Raw genomic sequence first — 22,037 nt, forward strand, 5'->3', positions numbered from 1 at the left:
GTGTTGCTGTTTTGTAGTTTGAGACTTTATGATAATCAGATTCGGGGAAAACATACTTTGTCATAGGTTGTTTTGCTTTGAAACGCGATTCTGGTATCGAACAGCAGGATTGGTGGAGTACCGATTTGCCTTTAAAAGGTGACTTCACAGAAGCCGGTAATTATTTTTCTCACCATGTTCAAGTTTTAACCTACTTTACCCATTGACAGGTGTGGCATGATATTCGTGTTTTGAATGATAGAAATTCATGTTAAGATAACTTTGAGTTCGTGGAAATGGTCAGTTTTGCATTCAGTCATGAATAAAGAACACTAAATGGAAGTACGGTGTATATTTAGTCTGTATTTTTTCTTTTTTCAGTTACGTTTGAGTTCTCTATATTTTCCATATTTTGTATGTTCAAACGCAGGTACCTATGGCGTCTAGAGTTGAAACACTCCACTTGGAGAATGCTTCTATCCTTTCAGAAAGCACATCTCAGGAGGGACACCGTCTTTGGATTGGCAACATTGACCCGAAAATTACTGAGTAAGTTCCCGAAGACTATCACAGTAACCTCCCTTTGTTTGAAAATGTGTTAAGTGATTAAAACCGACAAACGTTCCCCCATTAACAGTACTAGGGGTGAAATGGTTAGGTGTAATTTGTGCGAGTTATCATCTGTTTAGGATGTGTTAACCTACGTGATACTTGTACCATTGAAAATGTCTGCGGTCTATCCTAATAATTTTGGCTCGTGTATATGAACAGCCCTGCAACTTTAAAAGCCATGAAACTGATCACAGTTCCTGATTAGTATCAGGACCGTTAGACAAGTTGAAACCTGAATCGTCCTGATGGTAAAGACTGGACACGCAGTTGGTGTAAAACAAAACATTAAGGGACTTCTGGTTAAGATGAATTGGTTGTGTTCTCTAAAACCTTTGATCGGGAGCAGATTAGGTTGTTAATAATAAACTGCTACAGTGAGGGGGAAAATTGTGGTTTTATTGTAAAGTTTACTTTTCTCTCTGTGGAGAAAGAGAGTTAGTTTGGGTATTAAGTGATCAGATGGCTTTATGGAATCGATAGCCCCTTTCACATTGACAGTCACTGTGTGGTTTATATCCTACCTAGGGTGTGACCAGGTGCTTAGTGGAACATATGGTTTCATATTGAAACAAATGGGGATAATCTGTTTCTTCAGACCTCTCAGAAATATGTGTTTTACTGTTACTGACATCCTGCATTCTTTAAATGTAATACTACCTCAAACAATGACTAGATGCTTCTAATGTTGGTTTTGAAATATAAAAATATACATGGCATGCAAAAGGGTATCAAAGACTTCCCATCTAATTCATATATAATTAGATATATATATTTCCATAGATGAATGCAGTTTACCATAAGCAAGTAAATGGCATTTAATCTAATTAAAACAGACATTTTACATAGTGTTTCTGTTGTTAGCATGGCTTCATTCTTGATTATCAGAAACGACATGTAAGTAAAATACATTTTTCATTTTCTTTAATGAAATGTGTGATTTAAAAATAATGTAAAAGGCAGCAACCTACTTTTGTTTATTCATTCTATTGCATTTGTTTGCATTTTAGTTAACATTGACTTGAAGAAGGCATTCTAAGTAAATTAACAAGACACATTTATGGTTTTCTAGTTGTGTATCTTTTTTTTTTAAAAAGTTGTACATCTCCATGAAACGATCTGTATTTTTCCCTGTTAGTCTGGCAGTCGCATGCTGACACGTGTCACGGAGCTGGGAATATGTGACAGGGTTTGGGTTGCCGTTGTAAAACAAATGTAAGATTGGTGCTGTGCAAATCAGAGGTTATGATCTGAAAATGAGTCCATTAAAATGTTTACATTAAAAGTTTATTCTTTAAGCCCAGAAGACCTAAAAAAATGGTGAAATCTATGTTCAGAGATTATATGCATATATTAAATAACGTAATAGATCCCTGTCACTGTTCATGTCCAATTTAAGGCAATGTTGTATCAGGCTAGGTTTTCAAAATCCTTTTCCAGTGTTTGAAATTTTGTGTTCCAGTTTGCCATTAAAGACTTTATAACTGCTCCTAAAGCAAACAATATCGCTATTACTTACATCTGGGTTTCTTTCCAGATTCTGTGCCATTTATTTTTTTGTAACATTCTGGAGCTGAAACTCTAATTATTTAGAAATTTCCAAATATTTGTCCGCCGACTCATTTTTCTGGGTGTTTTACAAGCAGGCTGAGTGCCCAGCCCATGTCATCAGTTCCATTAGAGCACTTTCTGTTATTAGAGCTTTACTGGGAGCGATTTCTTCTGCTAAATTGACCTTTTTTGTAGAAAAAAAACAATCTGTCAGTTACTTCTTTCTAGACTTTCCCAAATTAGAATTCTTAATTGTAATCATATCACTGCAACCTTTGTCCCAGCACAGGGCAGATGATGACCATGCATAGGATGATTTTGATGACATTTTTCTGAGGACGGTTAAATATTTAAGTCATTTTCTGGGCCCTCCGTCTTTTTTCCCCAAATTGACATTTTGCCTCATTTTCCGGATTTGGAAAAAAGATCCAGGTGCCTTGTTTTCAGCTCAGGAAAATTCGGTCAACCTAGTCATGTACTCTTGGGTCATTTGTGATGCTACATCCTGTATGCTCTGCAGTATCTCACAGGGGACGTCAATTGGAGGAGGTGTTTAGCTTGCACTCACAGCACTGCAAGCTCACATGGCAAGTGAAAGGACACTGTTCTATGGGCAGAAAGCTCACCCAACCAATGAGGTGTGGGTTCAAATCGTTTTACTGTTATATTCACTATTTTTCAACAAGTTATGGCCTGCAAATCATACCACTACAAAAAAACATCATTTTACGGTACAATGCCCATTCATTCTTATATTGCATCGTTCATGCCAAGGCGTTTTTGTAAATAAAAACAAGACATGTTGAAGAAAAACCCAGCTCTGAAAGCATAATTTCAAAGATGTCAGTATTCTACTATGTATTCACTACATAGCAGTGTAAGGTCCAGATTTTTTTTTTAAAGTAGTGCCTAAGCACTACCAGTAGTCCACCTTCTTAAGTACAAATGCATAATCGAGTACATGTAAAGTAAGCGGTTCAAGACCTGTGAAGGACCACTAGATTCAGCCACACCTGGCTCTTCATGATCCTTTTGACCACTTCAGGACAGTCCCCCTCAAATCTGATCATCAATCACACACAACTAAAACTGATTGAGTGGAAAAGATTATAATCATTTTGGTTGTAATTCTCAAGTCTCTCCTTCATAGCCAGGGGCGAACACCATACAGTGTTAAGATATTTGAAACGTGTTTGCAAAAGCATTAGGACCCAAGTCTCACCCTCATAAGCCAGTTGTAGACTGCCACTCAAGGTGTCCCAGGCACAGCTGGCTAGTGACAGGGCCCAGGTTTGAAAGAGTGCTATCTGGACGTGTGCTCCAAGCAAGAGGGTTTATTAGTTGAGCCCCAAGTGATCCCTGTATACCTGCTTCATAAACAGATCTTGAGGGTGGATAGTATTACAAATCGGTGAATCTGCTCTGTACTGTGAAGGGGAAAGCTATTCAACAATAACACATTTAATTTTTTTTATTGGGGAAAAAAATGTGATGTTTAATGTGAAAACAGCATTGCAGAGACTTGGTAAAAAGGACACTTGTGCGGAGTGAAGGGAGGCAGTGTGTACTGTATTGAGGGCTTTTTGATTTGGAAGGCCTCAAAGGAATGCTAATCAGGTGAGCGCGGGTATATGGGTCACTAGGTTAACCCTCCAAAAATATTTTCTGCACAGGGTTAGGGACCTCTGCTCGCATGCTTTATTATGTAACCCTTGCTAATCACCTGCTTACAGCTGAACGTAATTGCAGGTAAGGTATATACATAATAAAACTTTGCATTAGGTGTTCAAGGTTTAGTGGTTTCTGACATGGAAGATTTAAGTTGAGAACAGACTTGAGGTGCCCTCTTTCTTAATAATGTAATGAGCTGACAGCACTGACTGTTCCAGACTGGGCCAGATCTCTGGCTCTTTTCAAGTGCCCTGATTTGTGACACATTTGAACAATGATATACACTGAGATTAATTTCCTTCTTTAACATTACATAAGTGGGAAGGAAAAGCCGGAGTGAAACAGGAAGAGGCTTTAGCATTCAATCTTGTGATGATTAATCACCTAGCGGTTGCTGTTTTCTCCTTTACCACCTAGTAAAGAGAGATCTCTTTGATGTAGGGGAAGAGGGTGAGATATTACAGACCGGGTTTCAAGACCATTGAACTATTTAGCCTTTTTTACTCTGGCTAAAATTCGAGTTGGATTGGTTGACATTTGGAATGAAAATTCAGAATTCTACATTGCATGGAAATAAATCCACTGGGAGTAAATCTATAATTTATCATTAAATAGAACATAAATTTTACAATGATGTTCCATTATGTGATTCATAATTTGTTATACAGGCTTATTCATACTTTAATTAAAACAAGTAGCAGAAAAAGAGAGACCTTGAGAAAATATGAGAAGTATGTTTAGTTTTTATAACATTAAATATAGTTTTTTTTTTGTTGGATAAAAATCAGCCTGGTTGCAGAATATTGCTACCCATCGTATTTTTAATAAGTGTAACATATTCAGCTTCCAGTATGTGTTTTTTCTACTAAATGGGGGCTCTTTTAAAGATTTCAAATATGTAACATCCCTTTAAATGTAATAGTAAATTATTCTATTTTCCAGTTAAAACCACTTAAAGTGCACTAAAAATTACAAAACAGTGTGGGGTTCTTTTCCCTTAATATCTTAACTGCTGAATGTTTTTTCCTTGTCAATTCCTCACAGTTAACAGTCAATTAAACCCAGAGCCTTAGAACCTAACTTACATTTTATTTTAGTCTTGCTGTTTCCCAATATAGGCTTAATACTTATTTTTAAGTGTTGTGTATTGTCTAGTTTTGCCCATAGTTAAATGGTAAGACAAAATACTTTTTGACAGTGTGTAGCGTACACTGATAAGTACAATGTCCACAATAACCCTAACAAATACAAATGTCCATAAGCCCAGAAAGCAATAAATATTTTTTATTATACTGAATTCTGGTGACAACTGTGCAAAGGGAGTGGTGGGATTAAAAATTTGAGATGGAAAACCAAAAGCCACACTTGCATTTTATTACTGCCTTTTTTTACTCAAATCGCAATACTGTTTTGGATTGTAATGCAATATACAAAAGCTTAATGGTTCATTATTGTCTTTGAAGTGGTTAGACCCCCTCAGGAAAGATCTTTGGGAAAGCTTTTGGGAGATCAAAGTTGCCTAAAGTACTGTCATCCTAAACCCTGTCATGGGCTCATCATAACCTTCATTGTTGTGGTTTACAGGACTCCAGAAATGGGTGGTTATCAAGAAAGTCTGAAGCACTGAGTTGAAATGTCAGTTTGTCGATACCTTTCAAAGAGGAGGGGAGGGGTTCGATCTGAAACCACACTGGAGATTATAACAAGTTACATAGAAACGCATGTAAGCTTACTGAGCTTACAAAAGATACTGTATTTGTTGACCTTCTAGTTCTCTTCCTATTCTTCAGTCCAAAACAACGATGTGGCCACATGCCTTGCAAGGTGATTACAAAGAACAAAAGTTTTCCCTTCACCCTGCAGCTTCCCCCTGCTAGTACAGTTGTATAACAACATATCTGTGTGGTGATCACACAATAGAAGAGACAGCAGTAATAAGGTTGTGACACTTTGACCCTTTGACGCTCCTTGGGGTAGTATTTTCCGTGTTGATAGATTTAGCATGTGTCCAAGCCTGTTTTTTATTGCCACGGGGCCCTGGCGGTACATTGTCTGAGAGAAGCCGCGAGTCAGGTTGTGAATAGGGCTGGGGGTGCCAGGCGGAAGGTCAGGGGAAAAGGAAGCAGGGGAGAGCTCGGACGGCCGCGGTTGGGACTCACGTTCACATCGGATGACAGGACGTGGCCTGCAGGCGCAGCCAGGCCTCCTCAGTGGCCACCTCGTTCCCTGACAGCGGTTTGTAAACACGCTGCTCGCCGCCTCCGTGGGGTTTTTGAAACAGAACGCCGCAGCCAGCTTCTCGGCTTCCCCCGAACGCAGGTTGAATTCCAAAGTGGAACTTTTCTTGCACTTCAGGTACTGGCAAACACCTCTTCAAGTTACCGATTAAGTGCGCTAATCTTTATACCCATATCCTCCTTTCCCAAACTTGGGAAGAATCCAGTTTTATTACCCCCAAGCGATTTCGGACTCACTTCTGGTGGGTCGCCAGGCTGAAGTTCATTCCAGTTTTGTGTAGAGTTAGGTGGGTTGAGTGTCCATGACTACCCCCAGATGGGATGCTAATGGGTCAATAATAATAATAATTCCTTACACTTATATAGCGCTTTTCTGGACACTCCACTCAAAGCGCTTTACAGGTAATTGGGAATCCCACTGCTACCACCAATGTGGAGCCCCACCTGGATGATGCAACGGCAGCCAGAGTACCCCAACTCTCGGTGGGGAAGATAACAAAGTGATGAAACCAGTTCAGAGATGGGGATTACTGGGAGGCCATGATTGGTAAAGGCCAATGGGAAATTTGGCCAGGATGCCGGGGTAACACCCCTACTCTTTTCAAGAAACGCCCTGGGATTTTTAATGACCACTCGGTGTTGCGTCTCATCTGAAGGACAGCGCCCTTCTTTTTTTTTTTTTTTACAGTACAGTGTCCCTGTCACTATACTGGGGCATTAGAACCCACACAGACCGCAGGGTGAGCGCCCCCTACTGACCCCACTAACACCACTTCCAGCAGCAACCTGTTTTTCCCAGGTCTCCCATCGAGCTACTGACCAGGCTCACATCTGCTTAGCTTCATCTGAATGAAGGGTTGAATGGGTAGTATTGGCTTGCCCCCAATGCTTGTACCTATACAACAATGCTTGTATCTTAAACATTTGGGTGGACTGGAGAAACCAGGGTAAAGCATCTTGGCAAAAGAAGAATAGAACACCAGGGTCCAGAATGGCAACCTCGTCTCAGAACTTTCCAATCAGAACTCCAGATCATTAGCTACCTCTCTGTACCATCCATCACTGGCATTCTGAAGACCCTGTTGGTGATCATCCAAGATTAGACACTGAATGCAAGCAAAGATTCAGATGTGTCTCACCTGAAACAACAAGCACATCAGCTTTGACTGGCTTTTTTCCATATTTTAGTACGTCTTTTTGGTTTATATATGGTCATTATTGTTATGCTTGTTTGTGGTTCTGTTGGAATTCTTAAAAGACCCTATCGAGCTGTTAAAATAGAATAGTTAAAGCTTGGGAACTGCAAAATGCAAAAGCTAGCTATTTGAATGAGGCCTCAGAGATTTCTCTTGCGAATATGAAAGTTAGAGGGGAAAATTGCACCAGATCAGGTTAGCAGCATTACCAGGAAATGAAAAAGGGCAGTAATTTTATGCTTAATAACAGTTGACCCAAAACATCAAATGTTCTGAACAGGTAGAAAATTGCATAGAATAGCCAATAAATTTAAGACAACTGTGTGATATGTTCCAGGTTAGGTTGAATATGGCTTTTTTATATCAGTACCATTAACAGAACAGGTGGCCTGCACCACAGTTTGTCCTCACCATCTACAGCTCAATACTTCCTACACTGGAGTAATTACTTTGTTTTCACATACTGTACAGTCACAGTTGGAAACATTATTATATTATATTAAAATGTTTGATTATTTGTAGCATTCATAGAATGAAAATCTCAATCCGACTTTTCCAGTTATAAACCATTTTTAAACCGGTGGGATAAGTAAATTGACCTTGTATGTAATAATATATTTTATATAATACACTGCTTTCTTATATAATGATGGTGTAATTATAATATCCAATAATATAATTAATATTTTTATAATATGTTAATATGCTGTAATAGCATATTAATAATATGAATAATTTATTAATAGTATATATATAATCATATTTTAATAAAATCTAATAATAACATTGTTTCATGACAATGATATTGCAGCTCTGCTTTGCCTAATTGTATCAACAGTAGATGTAATAAAAGGGTTTTCAGCTTTGGTCTCTTGGGTTTAGACAGTTGGTTTACAGAAGCGATTTTAAGCAAATCCCTTGCAGTTGAATAGCATGGATGCTTGATGGCATGTTGATTCCCCTGACGATGTCTTTCCAACATCACGATTTCATTTCTTCATCCTGTTCTCGCAGCCTCTCTTTTCTGTGGGTTTGAAAGCTTGAAAACATGTACCGATGTGTTTATTCGTGTTGTACTTGCTTTTTATTCGGAAAAAGATGCAACGTCTTGTTCTAATTCATCATTTCCTCCCTGTCGAGGAGAGTCTGGTCAAGGGCTAAGTGCAAAGATGCATTGCAAGGTGTAGAAATTACTGCCTTGTCAGGGTGGACTGTAGGTTGTAAAGGTAGCATCGGCTATAAGTGAAACAGAGCCAGTGTGATGCATTAAATGCGGCAATGTTGAGTTGAATGATAAGATCTGAAGGTGCAATCAGAACAGCCTGGTCTTGAAGAGGTTTCAAAAGGTGGTCACTCCCTCTGCTTCAGGGACCTAGCTCTGCCACGGGACTTGTTGTGACTTTGACTGTGACCTGGAGGTAGGTGTTTGAGCAGAATTTAAAACAAACAAGGGGCTATGGGAACTGAGCGATCTTGACTTTGGCAAACGCACTTCAATCCCTCTTTGCTTCAGCCAACATTTACAGCTCAGCTTATAGTCTTGAGGCCAGGACTTAACTCGCTGTCTCTTTTTTTCGTAGTTCATCTGCGAAATTGCCCCCTTGAGCACCGCATTGTCCTCTTTCTAAAGCGCGAAGTGGTTTCTTTTTTATCAGGCGCTATCAAGTTCGAAATCTTTAATGGTCAAGGAAATGCTTTCAGTCCAACCTTGAGGGGTGGAGGCTGGGAAAAGTGGGAAACTCTCTTCAGTAAAAGCTCTGGGGAAACAAAAGGGAAGACATTAATATAATGTTTAGGCCCCACTTCTGCAGTAGTACACACCTCACCAGTGTTAAAAATAACCCCAGTTAAATAATCTGGACATAGTATGTCATTTGGAAAAGCGGAATACAGGTTACTTTTCATTGACGGCTGTTTATTATTCTGAAATGTACTGCATTATTCAGCAGACTCATAATTCTTTTTTTCTTGTGAGGACGCAGATTTGCAATGGTCTCTAGATGTTTTTCCTGCCAAGAGCAGAGAAAAGACCCTTGAATCTGGCTGCCACAGAGAAGGTTCCAACCAAATATAACGGATTGCAGAATAAAAAGCAAGTTTGATCCCATTTGCTTGTGCTCATCATCTTAAGACGCCGCAGAACAGGAGGTGGAAATGACTACCGGCAGCTCAAAGCGGTATTGCAGATCCTGAAAAAGCCTGCTGGAGTTCTGTTCAGAAACACTAAGCTAAATTGTTGGTACTGCATGTTAGTTTAGAATGTCCTGAGGCTCTGCACTGGGGTAGCTGATTTCAGGCTTCAGCTTGTGTCATCTGAGGTGATGTCTTGGTTTTAAGATTACGCCTAAAACTATGTTTTGAGAAGCAGTGTGTATCCCACAAATGAAGGGCAAAAAAATGTTTCTACATGTCAGTTTATTTTCTGAGCCACGTCCATGAAAGAGCAAAGTCTGCTGTTTCGTGAGACAGTGGAATGGCAGTCACTAATCTAACGTATCTGCAAAAGGGCATCATAAGGCATCATAAATTCAGATAAGAAGGAATAATAATTTAGGAATTGGGGCTGAAGAGTCCTCATTTTACTTATTTTCAAATTTTGTGTTTTGTGGTTGCAAATAGGCATTATTATATACAGTTTTGTGTTTTTTTTTTACAGGTTTCAAATGCATATATTATGGTATAACTTAAAAATAGCCCCTGAAAAGCAAAACCTATAATTAGAGATGATTTATCTAAAATAGGATCTGTGCACAGCATTGTAGAACCCCAGCACATTGTAAGGACATTAAGTAATACCTCAAGCACTATGGTATTTCCAAAGCCATCTTTTGGAAAACAACATGTGCATTCTTTCTAAAACAGTTCCTTTTTAACAGAAAAAAATAACGACTGTAAATGGTACTGACTAAACGTATTCGTTTCTTTCTGGGGGTATCCTGTTTCATTGCTTGTGTTTTCAATGTAAAGTGTTCCCTTATTTGTATACATGGAGATATTCCTCGACCATATTAAATTAAAAGATTGCGTTTTCTGTTTTAAGATTGAATTTGCATGTACAGTAGCTGGACATTCGGCAATTTAGATGGTTCTCCAGATCATTATGGTCAATCAGTTGTAAATGAACACCTGTGTATGTGGGAAGTATAGGATTAAAAATAAAATGAGATTCCTGCATAGTTCCAAAGCCTTGATTGGGATGAGCTTCATTTTCCAAAGGGGAAAACCCTGACTGATAATGGCCTGGGTTGAGTTTTGTCCAAGCTTATTTTAACTCATCAATTATTTAGCTGAATGCTAAGAAATGACTTATGTTGACTGCCCAATGACCATTACTTAACATACCAGCCAGTAGCCATATCGCCCTGCAACTCACAACTGGCAGCTCCACTGGAGCTCAGCAGGTGTGAGCCTGGTCAGTACCTGGATGGGAGACCTCCGGGGAAAAACTAAGGTTGCTGCTGGAAGAGGTGTTAGTGGGGCCAGCAGGGGGTGCTCAACCTGCGGTCCATGTGGGTCCTAATGCCCCAGTATAGTGACGGGGACACTATACTGTAAACAGGCGCCGTCCTTCAGATGAGACGTAAAACCGAGGTCCTGACTCTCTGTGGTCATTAAAAATCCCAGGGCGTCTCTCGAAAAGAGTAGAGGTGTAACCCCGTCGCCCTGGCCAAATTTCCCATTGGCCCTTACCAATCATGGCCTCCTAATAATCTCCATCTTGAACTGGCTTCATTACTCTGCTCTCCTCCTCACTGATAGCTGATGTGTGGTGAGCGTTCTGGCGCACTATGGTGGATCCAGGTGGGGCTGCACATTGGTGGTGGTGGAGGGGAGTCCCCATTACCTGTAAAGCGCTTTGAGTGGAGTGTCCAGAAAAGCGCTATATAACTGTAAGCAATTATTATTATTATACCTTTTACCTATTTACTTCTATATAAAAACAGAAATCAAATCATCAGGTGATAAACACTTACTGTAGCTGCGGCACCTGTGGTAACCCCTAAAGTAGGAAGATTTTTAACAGTGGTATGAAATTGTTCTGTTACTCAAAGGTTTGGGGAATAGGTGGGAGGACTCCTCGAATGTGGTTGAAGAAGCCTGAAAGAAAGGACATTCGTCAAGCTTTAACTATGAAGCAAAACCAGCCGGGTTTTAACGACTTTTTTCCCTATCTCCAGGTACCACCTTGTGAAACTGCTGGAGAAGTTTGGTAAAGTGAAGCAGTTTGACTTTCTGTTCCATAAATCTGGGCCACTGGAGGGGCAGCCCAGGGGCTACTGCTTTGTGAATTTCGAGACAAAAGAGGTAAGTGTCTTCTGGTTATATAGCACTGAGCAACCCCAGGAGAGCATGAAAATATTTTTTCAATATTTTCCAGCTATGCTGGCGGTAATTCTCTTTGTCTTTGCAAGAGCTGTAGGAATCAGTGGAAAATTTGTTGTTTTTTTTCCAATTGTGGTATTGTCAGTTCTTTTTATACCCACCCATTCTGGAATCCCCAGCTGTATCTGCCTGGGAGAGAGACATACAGACGGGTTCCTCTGCCATCCTGCCTGCAGAGATATTTGTCCTTTGCCACCTTATGAGCTCCGTTACACCCGGCAAAGCAGAACTTGAGGAGCTGCCTGCCTCTCGCTGTCCTCACTGAAAGCCTAGGGAGACCTGCTTGATCACAGTTGAACAAATTGGAGCCACGTTTTCAGAATTACTGGGAGGTAGTTGTTTTAAAATGTATTCACATTAGCAATACATTTCTCTACACCCCTCATCACCTTCCCTAATGGTAAGAAATAGTAAACTCTTGTTGCACTCCGGCTAATGAAATTATTTACAGCGTCCTCAAGGTCCAGTAAAACAGAATCTCCTTGAATATGGAGCAACAAAATGCATTTCGTTTTGCAAGAGCTTCATGCTCCCATAAAAATCACAGAATACAAACTTAGTGCACATTGCAAAACAACTAGTGCTGTCACGTCTTGGAATATCTAAGGTAAGAAGCGTATAGTCAGATACGTCAGCTTCAGCCATGTTCTGTCAAAATCAGTAGTGATTTTAACTTGACAAGGTAGGTGTGGAGAGGCTCCACCAATAAAAGCCAGCTGTTCAGAGTACAGGCTGAGGTCTATGATCTAGATGTTGTGAGCTGGCACAAGCTGGCCACCGCGTAGATTCCAGTGAATTAGCAATGCCTGCAACTTCCTGCATGACCTCCCTCACGTCTCCGTAGAGCTTATAACGTGTCCAAAGATGAATAGCTCCATGAGCCGGCAGCTCAGAGAAGCCCGTCTGTTCTTCCTCATTCTCCCTGTCTGGCTACAACAACAGGGCTTGTTGCCTTGAGCTGTAAATAGGCAATTCCCAGTTGGGTGGGTGTTGACTAAGAAGAAAATCTGTAAATGCTAAGTTTAAAAATAAGAAGGCAAACCTATGACCTTTTTTTTTAATTCTTTGCCACAATTCAAAAGCAACGCATAAAGTATAAGAGAAAAGGCAGCTGTTGGATGAATTCACCTAAAAATATTTTGTGCTTATTTGTTAATTCCAAATATCATGGAAATCCAGAGTCCTCCAATATTAGACTTCTAATATTTTTATTAATGAGATAAATCAATGAGATTTCTAATTGTGTAGTGGGACCGCATTGCAGAACATGCAACCTCTAAGGTGGTAACACTGCATGTTACAAAATTTCAGGGATGTACTGAAACTCCCAACCAATGGTACAGTAAACTCTCTTCAGGTTTTTGAGCTGGGTAATTCCAAAATAACATCATCACTTTATTAACCCTTTACAATTTCTTGCATTGGGAATTATCTTTTCGCATACCCCAGCTTGCTCTCCATGAGACACACAGACACACAGACAGGGAGAGAAGCTTGGGGTCAGAGCCCAGGGTCTGCCATTGTACAGCGCCCCTGGAGCAGTTGGGGTTAAGGGCCTTGCTCAGGGGCCCAACGGAGTAGGATTCCTCTGCCGGCTGCGGGATTTGAACCGGCAACCTTCCAGCTACAGGCGCAGATCCTGAGCCACAGAGCCACCCCTCCGCCCCAAAAATCTCATTTCCTGTACCTTTTGTAATGTTCTCGCATTATAGTTGGTACTGTACATTATATCAGTTATGAAAGAGAATTATTTTCTGTGATTTGCTTAGTTTGTCTGCCTCTGAGCTGTAATATTTGTCGTTTTTATACCCCGATTTGCGTTTACGGCTCCAGTTATTATGCTTCAGAACGGTGTGATTGTGCTCAGTGAATGATACGGTTTCGTTCTGCGATCTTGCTCATCCTCGTACCATCTTGAGCCCTTGCGTGAACTGACAGACTCTCAGCTTCGGTGAAAGAAGTGTAACATGCAGCTGGGCAACATGCAGCAACTGATGTTTTTTGCGTTTATGCTTTATTTTCCTTTCCAGGAAGCAGAACGAGCCATTCAGCGTTTAAACGGCAAGCTGGCCCTGTCGAAGAAGCTGGTGGTTCGTTGGGCACACGCGCAAGTCAAAGTAAATATTTCTCAAGGAGCTTTACAAAAACAAACTCCTTTCGCATTTCAATACGTGGGGTTTGTAAAGGTCGAGGGAGAACGAAATGTTTGGGAAAAGGCACCATTCTTTCTTTTATTTTTTTTTTACAAACTCAGGCCTGCCAGGAATGGCATTTTTTCTCTTCTTCTTTTCAGAAAAGTCAGTAAACGCAACCTGGAGGGTCTTGTTTATTTCTCAAACAGCAGGTGCAGTTTCTCAGCACACTGCTGCCCCTTCACGCAGTCTGCAGGTCTGGAGCAGCCTGGCTCTCCAAATGATAGAAAATGGGATTTTTTTACAAATATATTTTTTCAGATCCTTAATCTACTATGCATAAGCTCTAGGAAGAGCTGAGTATGCAGACAACGCAGATCCTCAGTTACATGACGCACAAGTGTTGGCAGATCTTTTTTTAAGCTCAGAAAAGGTATCTCAAAACAAGGGACAGAACGTTCCCTTTAAAACAATTTTTTGGACCGGGGGGAAAACTGCAGGATTAAACTGGCAGTGTCCTAAAATTTAAGAAAATCCTTCTTCTTTACTGAAAGTTAAAAAAAAACAGCAATGTCCACTGTGAATGGCATTGTACCAGTGCAATGTGAATGTCCTTCAAACGCACTCCTCATAATTAAAGAAGATAATTAAGTTGAACAATGAGTCACAAATGGATGACAGGCACTAATCTTTGTTTTTAGCTTTGTACTCTTGTCAAACAGAGCTTATATTCCATCAAACTTCAAACTGCATGTGTGGCCATTAATGCTCCTTTCATACTGATTAAGGGTTTAATGTCCGGGAGTGTGAGTTGGGTCACTTAACTCAAATTATGTATGAAATCAATTATGTGTAAGTTCAGATATGATTGCAATGGAGTTACAGGCTGTATTTTTCTTTTCCCTTTTTTTTTTTACAAGCCTAATGTTACGACAGGGAGTGAAATCAAAATATTCTGCTGTAGTAGCCAACAGGTTTTGCCAGGGCTGGCTGGGTGATAGTGTCATTTAAAATGAAGCCAGTAGCTTTTATGTTTTAGCAGTCCATCTTACTCTGTCAAAGATTGTTCTACTGTAAAGCTATATAAAATAAAATAGTCAGGATAGTTTTACACATTATTCTAGTCATTTAAGCAGCATTAAAAACTATATAATGTGGTATTAAGATGTGAAGGTATAGGAACAAGTAATAGGTTTATTCCATGCTGAAAAAAAGAAGAAAGAGAACACAACGTTTCGGCCGTGGAGCCTTCTTCAGGTGTGAGAGAGACAGGGCAGTAGGCAAAGGTAAAGTAGCGGGAGAACAAAGGCTGGGAGGGAGGAGGAGTGAGAGGCGGGAGCAGGGGACAGGAAGAGAGGCCAATCAAGAGGTGTGAAGTCGGAATGGGTGCAGAGTGGTGTGAAATGAAACTTCCAATCTCAACTTCCACGCAGCTACCCACCTGTGAAGGTATAGTATGCCTTATTAGATCTCATATGGGCTAGGAGAAAGCAAGATCTCTCCGTGTTTGGATCCTTGTTTTGGGAACAGAAGGAAAGCCATTGACCAAAGCGTACAGTAGGTTTATATTATAGGGAGTTACTAGTTCACTAATGTAGTGAGGAGCCAAACCATTCAAGCCCTTAAACGTGAACAGCACTCATTTCAGTTTTACTCTGAAATCCACAGGCAGCTACTGCAACGAACCTAAAATAAATGATATATACTGCTGCACAGTTTAGTGTAAGTCAAGATCTAAGGATGTCTGAACGAGCTGCATCTAGTTTAGAACATTTGGTTGCCATCGCAAGTCTGGGGGGAAAAAACAAGATTAAGATTTGTCTCGTGAATAAAGATGCCTCTCTATAAACCGTTTGAAGCCTCCCCAAGCAAATGATTGCTCACTTTAGTGTGAGTTAGGAAGACGAGAAAATTGCCCTGTGAAAAATTGTCAAACTTTGGGGAACCCATTTGAATTATTTATTCGAGTACTGAGATGGGCAGTGAATACTGAGATCTGTCATTCCAGTAACAACCCCAGCCTCTAAGAATAGGCGGCCTCGGTGCAAAGTGAGGATATCCTGGATGGGATGTAATAATCCATCTCCTGTGGTTGTTCCCAATGGGAGCACACTGCAAAGAGGAGTTCAAGGTTAATGTATGAGACTTGGTGACAACAACAAACCAGCACTAGCTTTCATTCATGGTCTTCTCCTTTTGAAACCCCGTGCATTGAGAGAGTGAGCTGCTAACGAGGGCTAAAAATAACGCAGTGGTGTAACAGGAAAGTTTATCAGCTTATTGTTGTTGTTTTTTTTTTTTTCGTAATTGTATGGGCAGAAAAATGTGCAAGTACAGCGATTTGAAAAACAAAACCCCAAACTGCAAAGGCTTAGGATTTACTCCCATAGACGGCTATTGAGTCTGGAAAGGAAGTGCCTCACAGGAGCTCTTGAATGCATCATCCAAGATCAAGCTGAATCCTCAAAGGTGACGCAGCCGTCTGCAGGACCCTTCGCATGCTTTTGAAGTGACTCAGTGACTAGTGCAGCCCTTCTTTTCTGTTTTTCATTGAGGAAATCTTTGGGAAAATGCTTGAGTGGACATGGTGGTGAAATATTCCTCAGTACAGTTTCACTGAGGCTGTGTGCAACTAAGGCTGTAGCTCTGTACCCCATATTGGAGTCCAATTTGTTCCAGTCTCCAGTGTGGAAACTGCTGTATATGTGAGCAAGCAGGATTATCGCCTTCAACATTGCTATTGTGCTGTGTACCTATCTTGCTAGTGAGCTATCCTACAGCAGACTAGCATCCTAAGCGAGAGGAAATTTCTACTCTCCGTTCAAATAATGTAAAAGAAACCTGGATAAGCCCCAGAACTGTGTGCCTCCTACACATTTTAGCTGATTCAGATATTTTCTTGAATTTGATCTATCAAATCGCCCTGTGTGGGGACACTAAGACCGTAGATGTACGTTGCAGTGCAGAGACAGCTGTGAGAGACAGCCTTGTTTCAGGGACACATTACTTGAACGACTATTTTAGTTCCATTGACAGTACAGCCGTTCCTCAAAGGGGATTCTTCACCAGTCTTGCCTCTGTGGTTCCTAGTTCTAGCAGGTCATTTGTCATTTGAAATGATTATATAACTGGACCCATGTTTTAGGTTTAAGGTTTTATGTTTCTTCGTTCAATCTGTAACGTCACAAAATCTGTCAGATTTTATTTTAAAAAAATCACTTTACTTTTAGTAACTGGAATATACATGTATGTTGCTGAAGAATTTTTTTAAGGTCTTGATATTTTATCATGGGATAAAGAGCTCAAATCAGTAAACTATTTCATCAGGACTCTTTAGATTAGAGCTTTTAAATTAATTGAGTAAGGGGTCCTGATACTGTGTTTTTGACGTCGGCATTTTCCTTTGACGAAATGCAGGACGAATTGCTAAGACTTGTACTTTCAGCCTCTTGGTCTAAAACTTGTTCGGCATTCATTTGTGTCAAAACATTAATAACCGTGAAACGATTCTTATCGTTGACTGCAGATTTTCCAGTTTTACTGTAGCCCACGGACCTTATATTGTCACAGAACCTTTTGTAGATGACAGTGTTCAGGTGACTTTGTTTTTTAAATTGTAAAACCTTGCCTTATCAAGTCCTCAGTCAAGATTTCCCACAAATAGGCTTTTTAAATATCAAAAGCTTTCCATTGTCTATACATATTTAGTGAAGAATGTTTATACTTGCTTCGATTTCACTTTTCTTATGATTTTGTGTTTATTAAATGGCATATGTCACTAGCAATGACATTAATGCACACTGCTGTGGAAATTGCATATACAGTCTCCTGTTAGAGAGCAGAATGTACTGTCTTTTGCAAAAAGCGATACCTTCACCTTTAACTGCACTAAATTATGGCTTTCTTTTTGCTGTGTGTTTACTTGAGAAAAGACTGGCAATATTTGACTGCTACTTGTAAGCGATGTAAATGTACAGTATCCTCATTTGTCCAACATCTCATAAGCTACCCTTTCAATGGGCGATGACAACTTATAAACTTTAATCCTGACAAATAAATGTTGGGCAGAGGAGAGAGAGTGGTGGCAGGGGAGAAAAAAAAAGAAGTATTATACAAATTGAAATGTTTCAATAGTTCAACTTATTTAACTCAGAAAACATGCTTTTCCAATTAATTTCTCCACCGGCAGAAGGAAGGATTTGGTATGTTAAAGAGGGTCATTGTTTGGAGTGTATTTATAATTTTGACACAAAGCCTTTGTAGTCTGACCACAAACTTCACCGTGTCTAAACCAGGACCTGCGAGATACGGCGCAGGATTGGAAAAGTTAACAGCCGAGAGCTATTTCCATAGCGCTGCTGAAAAACAAGTTTGAACGCCTGCCAGAAAAAACATCTCAGAGGAAGCAGAACACAGGGATGGTATTTTGGGAGGCCCACAGAGTTAGAAAAAGACTGCCCCCTTTTTTTTTTTCCTAAGAGATCTAGTAATGGGATTTAATAAAACATCGTATGGTAAACCCAGTGATGCAACCACATGGCCTTTGTGATGAAATGTGTTTTGAAAACAGGCATCATTAGCACTGATTAATGAAGTTTTAGCAACTGGCAGGCATGGACGAGAGTTTTGAGGATGACAAACAATTACTCAGTTACTAATGGTCGTGGTTTCACTATTTGGATTATTTGGTATGAGCATATGGTGTCTCGTATACCTTGTATCATTGCATGGATTGTCAATTCCATTTGAGTTAACTTGAATTACATTAACAATTACACTCGCTCTTTTTAGACTATCAATGCTGCAGATCTGGGATGCTTTGTTCTTCTTGCTAATTATTCCATTAAAAAATTGTAAGGAAAAAAACTATTTAGAATTTCTATATGTTTTTACTGAGAGGCATTAAAATTAATTTGCTGTGATTTTGAAGACTTCACATTATGGTGCAATAACAACAGGGTGGAATCAAACCAATAATGTGGATACTGTTTTATACCCAGCAAATAACATCATTTATCATCATTCTCATCAGAGGAAAAAAATTGAAAGATATAAGATCCCAGCAGAAATGTTTTCAAGTGGGGAAGAAAACAAATAAAACCTAACTACGCAGTTAAAATTGTGGCCTCTTCCATATGTCTTAGACATAATGACTTTTTGGCCAAACATAGTGCAAACAACTACATTCCAAAGTTTTTTTTTTTAAAATAAGATTAATTGCCAGCTAGGACTATATGCACTGCTCATTAGCAATATGTTTTTAATTTCAGAGTGAAAGGTTTTATACTATTTATAGCTACGTCCAGAAAATCTCCAGTTTGTATTTGCTAGTCTTTGGTAATACTCCTTTTTCTCTTTGATTGTTTTGTGACAGAGGTTTGATCCATACAGAAATGAAAAAGCTCTTCCAATCAGCCTAGAGCCATCATCAAGCACTGAAGAGAGCCCAACTACCTTGAGGTAGGAATGCATCTTGTATCAAGAAAATATCTATAACAGCAATCTAACACAGTGAATGTACCTTTCATTTAGTGATTTGTTGAACAAATAATTTGAATAAGAAGATGGTCATTCAATTAACGAAGGTGACTTTTTTCAATATAGTTCCCCTTGAATATATATACAGTACTTCAGTCCAGTGAAAGACACCCTTGTAATAAAGTAATAATGGATTGGTTGCTCCTTGAGGGGTGGTATAGTGGTGTGGTGGTTAGCACTGCTGCCTTGCACTGCGGTCAGTTCCAAACCTGGGGTGCTGTCTGTTTGGAGTTTGCATGTTCCCACCATATTCACATGGGCTTCCAGAAAAATGCTGGTAGATTAATTGGGTTCTTGGAAAATTGGCCCTACATGTCAGCTGTGATGGACTGGTGTACCCTCCCCTGCACCTATTGCCTGCCCAGGATAGGCCCGTGGCTCTCTACCAAACCTGAATTGGAAGAAGTGGCTGTTCCTTGAGTTGCTCCTGCACTGCCACTTGGATCTCCTGGGGGGTGAAGGACATCAGCCTACAACGTGTAGCCGTGCCCACAAGCGGTGTAAGACTGCTGTGTCGTGCTTTGAGTAGCTGTTCAGCTCAAGCCCTTCGTAGTGCAGATCATTCACCGTCGGACTTTCATCTGCTTGACCTGAGGAACCAAGCTCTCCAAGGTCAGAACTTCGGTGATATCTGCAGTGTCCAAGTGGCGGTGCAGAAGTGGCTCAACATTGCTTGATTACCAAGGCATCTTTAACACCGTGGAGCAGTGGCAGAAGCATCCAGCTGGGCAAAACAGCAATGCAGTGTGGCTGGTGGATAATTAAACAGATCGCTTGTTGGCTTAACCTCATAGGATACCGCATTGATTTGCACATGCTGTTTGCCAGCAACCAATTTAAGGGTGGTGTGGAGGGCACATTCTTCTGTATTGCCCCTCTCTTTAGCCCGATGGACATGTGCAATATTTCAAAAGGGAGAAGTCATTCTTATTTCAGATCTTCGAGTTATTGAGTTATAGTAAAAATGCCAATCTTTTTAGCCCTAATGTATGTGAGATGTACATGTTGGGCGTCGGTAGTTACCTAAAAAGTGAGGTGCACTGAGATTAAAGATCTTCTCTCTAATGGATTTTTTTTTACTTGCTTTTTATTTTTTCCCCCTCCTTTTGCAGCGTTAATGCAAAAATAAAAGCTATTGAGGCCAAGCTGCAAATGATGGAAAACAACCCGGATGACAACTACACAGGACCCTCACCATATCTGTACAATAAACCCACAGATAAAAAACGGACTGCTCCTTACCACAAGCAGACTCGGAGATACAAACGATGACGGTTTCAAAGGGAAATTTACATCAAGGAACTGGTGTTTCTGCAGCCCTTTTAGAACCCTTTGATCTTTTGTACTGTGTGCATTTGGAAACAGAAGGACCGCAAGAAGTGCTACTATGAAAACCATTTTTATTTTTATTTTTATTGTGAAATGTAAGATCTTTTTAAGGCAGAATTGGTTATACAATCCTATCTGTACGGCATATAGGCTACATATCTCAATGTGGCTGCTGGCACTGACAAAGCACAGTTAATTATAATTTTAGCAATCCAATCTTTTGTTTTGTAGAAAGATTGATATTTAGGATGGATTTTTTTGTATTCCAGTATTTTTTACTACTGTCTGAGAGTTTTTATTAGATATATTTTGTGGAACCCTTGCTTTGTCAGTTATGTCATCACACTTTGTAAGATATCATTAGGCTATTCTTTGTCCTACTTGTGATATAAGTACTATGAGGATGACCTGCTGTTTTTTTCATGGTTATTTATGCCAGATTTCTGGTTTAATACTCACATCTTTATGTAAATGTTGTGGTTGTGCAGGTTCATTTTGTATTTTACATTTCTGTGTCTGCCAGTGGCCATGCTGTGATCGTCAAAATGGCGTTGATGTCAGTCTTTGTGAGAAGCATATCTGCCTTTTGTAAAACAAAGGTTTCTGGGTTGAAATCAGAAGAAAGAACTGAGAACCTGCCAAGCCGGAGTAGGAGTCCAAATATTGCAGATGGAGAAAGACATTGTTTTTGAACTCGTGGTAATTACGTTACCTCACTATAGGTGGAATTCAGAGTCTTCAACTTGTAGTTTTTTATCAGGACTGCTTTTTTTCTAAACACAAAAGACAACTTTAAGGTCCTAATCACTGAAATAAGGTGACCTGTTTATGAAACAGTATCTGTGTTGTGTGTTTTAACATTATAAAAATGAGACGTAACTGAAGTGCAAATTAAATTAGACTGTTGTGAATTTTCATGTTGGTTCCCTGAAGTTCAATTATTATCATAACATCTGGAGCAAAAAAAAAAAGAGTGATTTAGTCCGTGTTTGAAAAATATAGTTCCCAAAACTCACTTTTTTCCTGAAGTATAAAACAGCATTTTAATTTTGGGGAGTTTCAGTATAGCTGATGAAAGAACCTTTTCATGATCATATCTCAGTGAAGCAGCAATTCTCTGTCTGCTTGAGTTCACTACGTTTGTAAAGCAGAAATCTTCAACTCTGTGGTAGGATGGTATGAAAGCTTCAAATGTCAATGAACCCAAAGCATTGTCTTGAAGGATTTTCATCCAATACTGACCCGTGAACTTGTCAGTATTAATACAATTGAGCGCACAAGGTTGTATTCTTGGGAATAGCATTTTAGTGAAATTGTGATGTGTTGGGGTGAACGTGGGGAGTCTTGCATAGTTTTTGCTACTTTACAAAGCTGTTTTTTGGATTTTAAAATGCAAATCTTTGCAGTCAGAA

At 39.8% G+C, this 22,037-nt stretch overlaps 1 protein-coding gene across 1 annotated transcript; it reads left to right on the forward strand.

Annotated features, from left to right (window-relative positions):
• Positions 1–37: 37 nt before the first annotated feature.
• On the forward strand, positions 38–21,540 carry rbm18 (RNA binding motif protein 18). The gene is made up of 6 exons (XM_088940509.1): positions 38–156; positions 410–528; positions 11,422–11,548; positions 13,657–13,743; positions 19,133–19,218; positions 20,409–21,540. The coding sequence occupies exons 2-6, from the start codon at positions 416–418 to the stop codon at positions 20,566–20,568; spliced, it is 573 nt and encodes a 190-aa protein (XP_088796635.1). The 5' UTR covers positions 38–156; positions 410–415; the 3' UTR covers positions 20,569–21,540.
• Positions 21,541–22,037: the final 497 nt, after the last annotated feature.

This window comes from Atractosteus spatula, chromosome 23 (assembly GCF_055471065.1).
Source record: "Atractosteus spatula isolate fAtrSpa1 chromosome 23, fAtrSpa1.hap1, whole genome shotgun sequence".
In the NCBI taxonomy this organism is placed as follows: Eukaryota; Metazoa; Chordata; class Actinopteri; order Semionotiformes; family Lepisosteidae; genus Atractosteus; species Atractosteus spatula.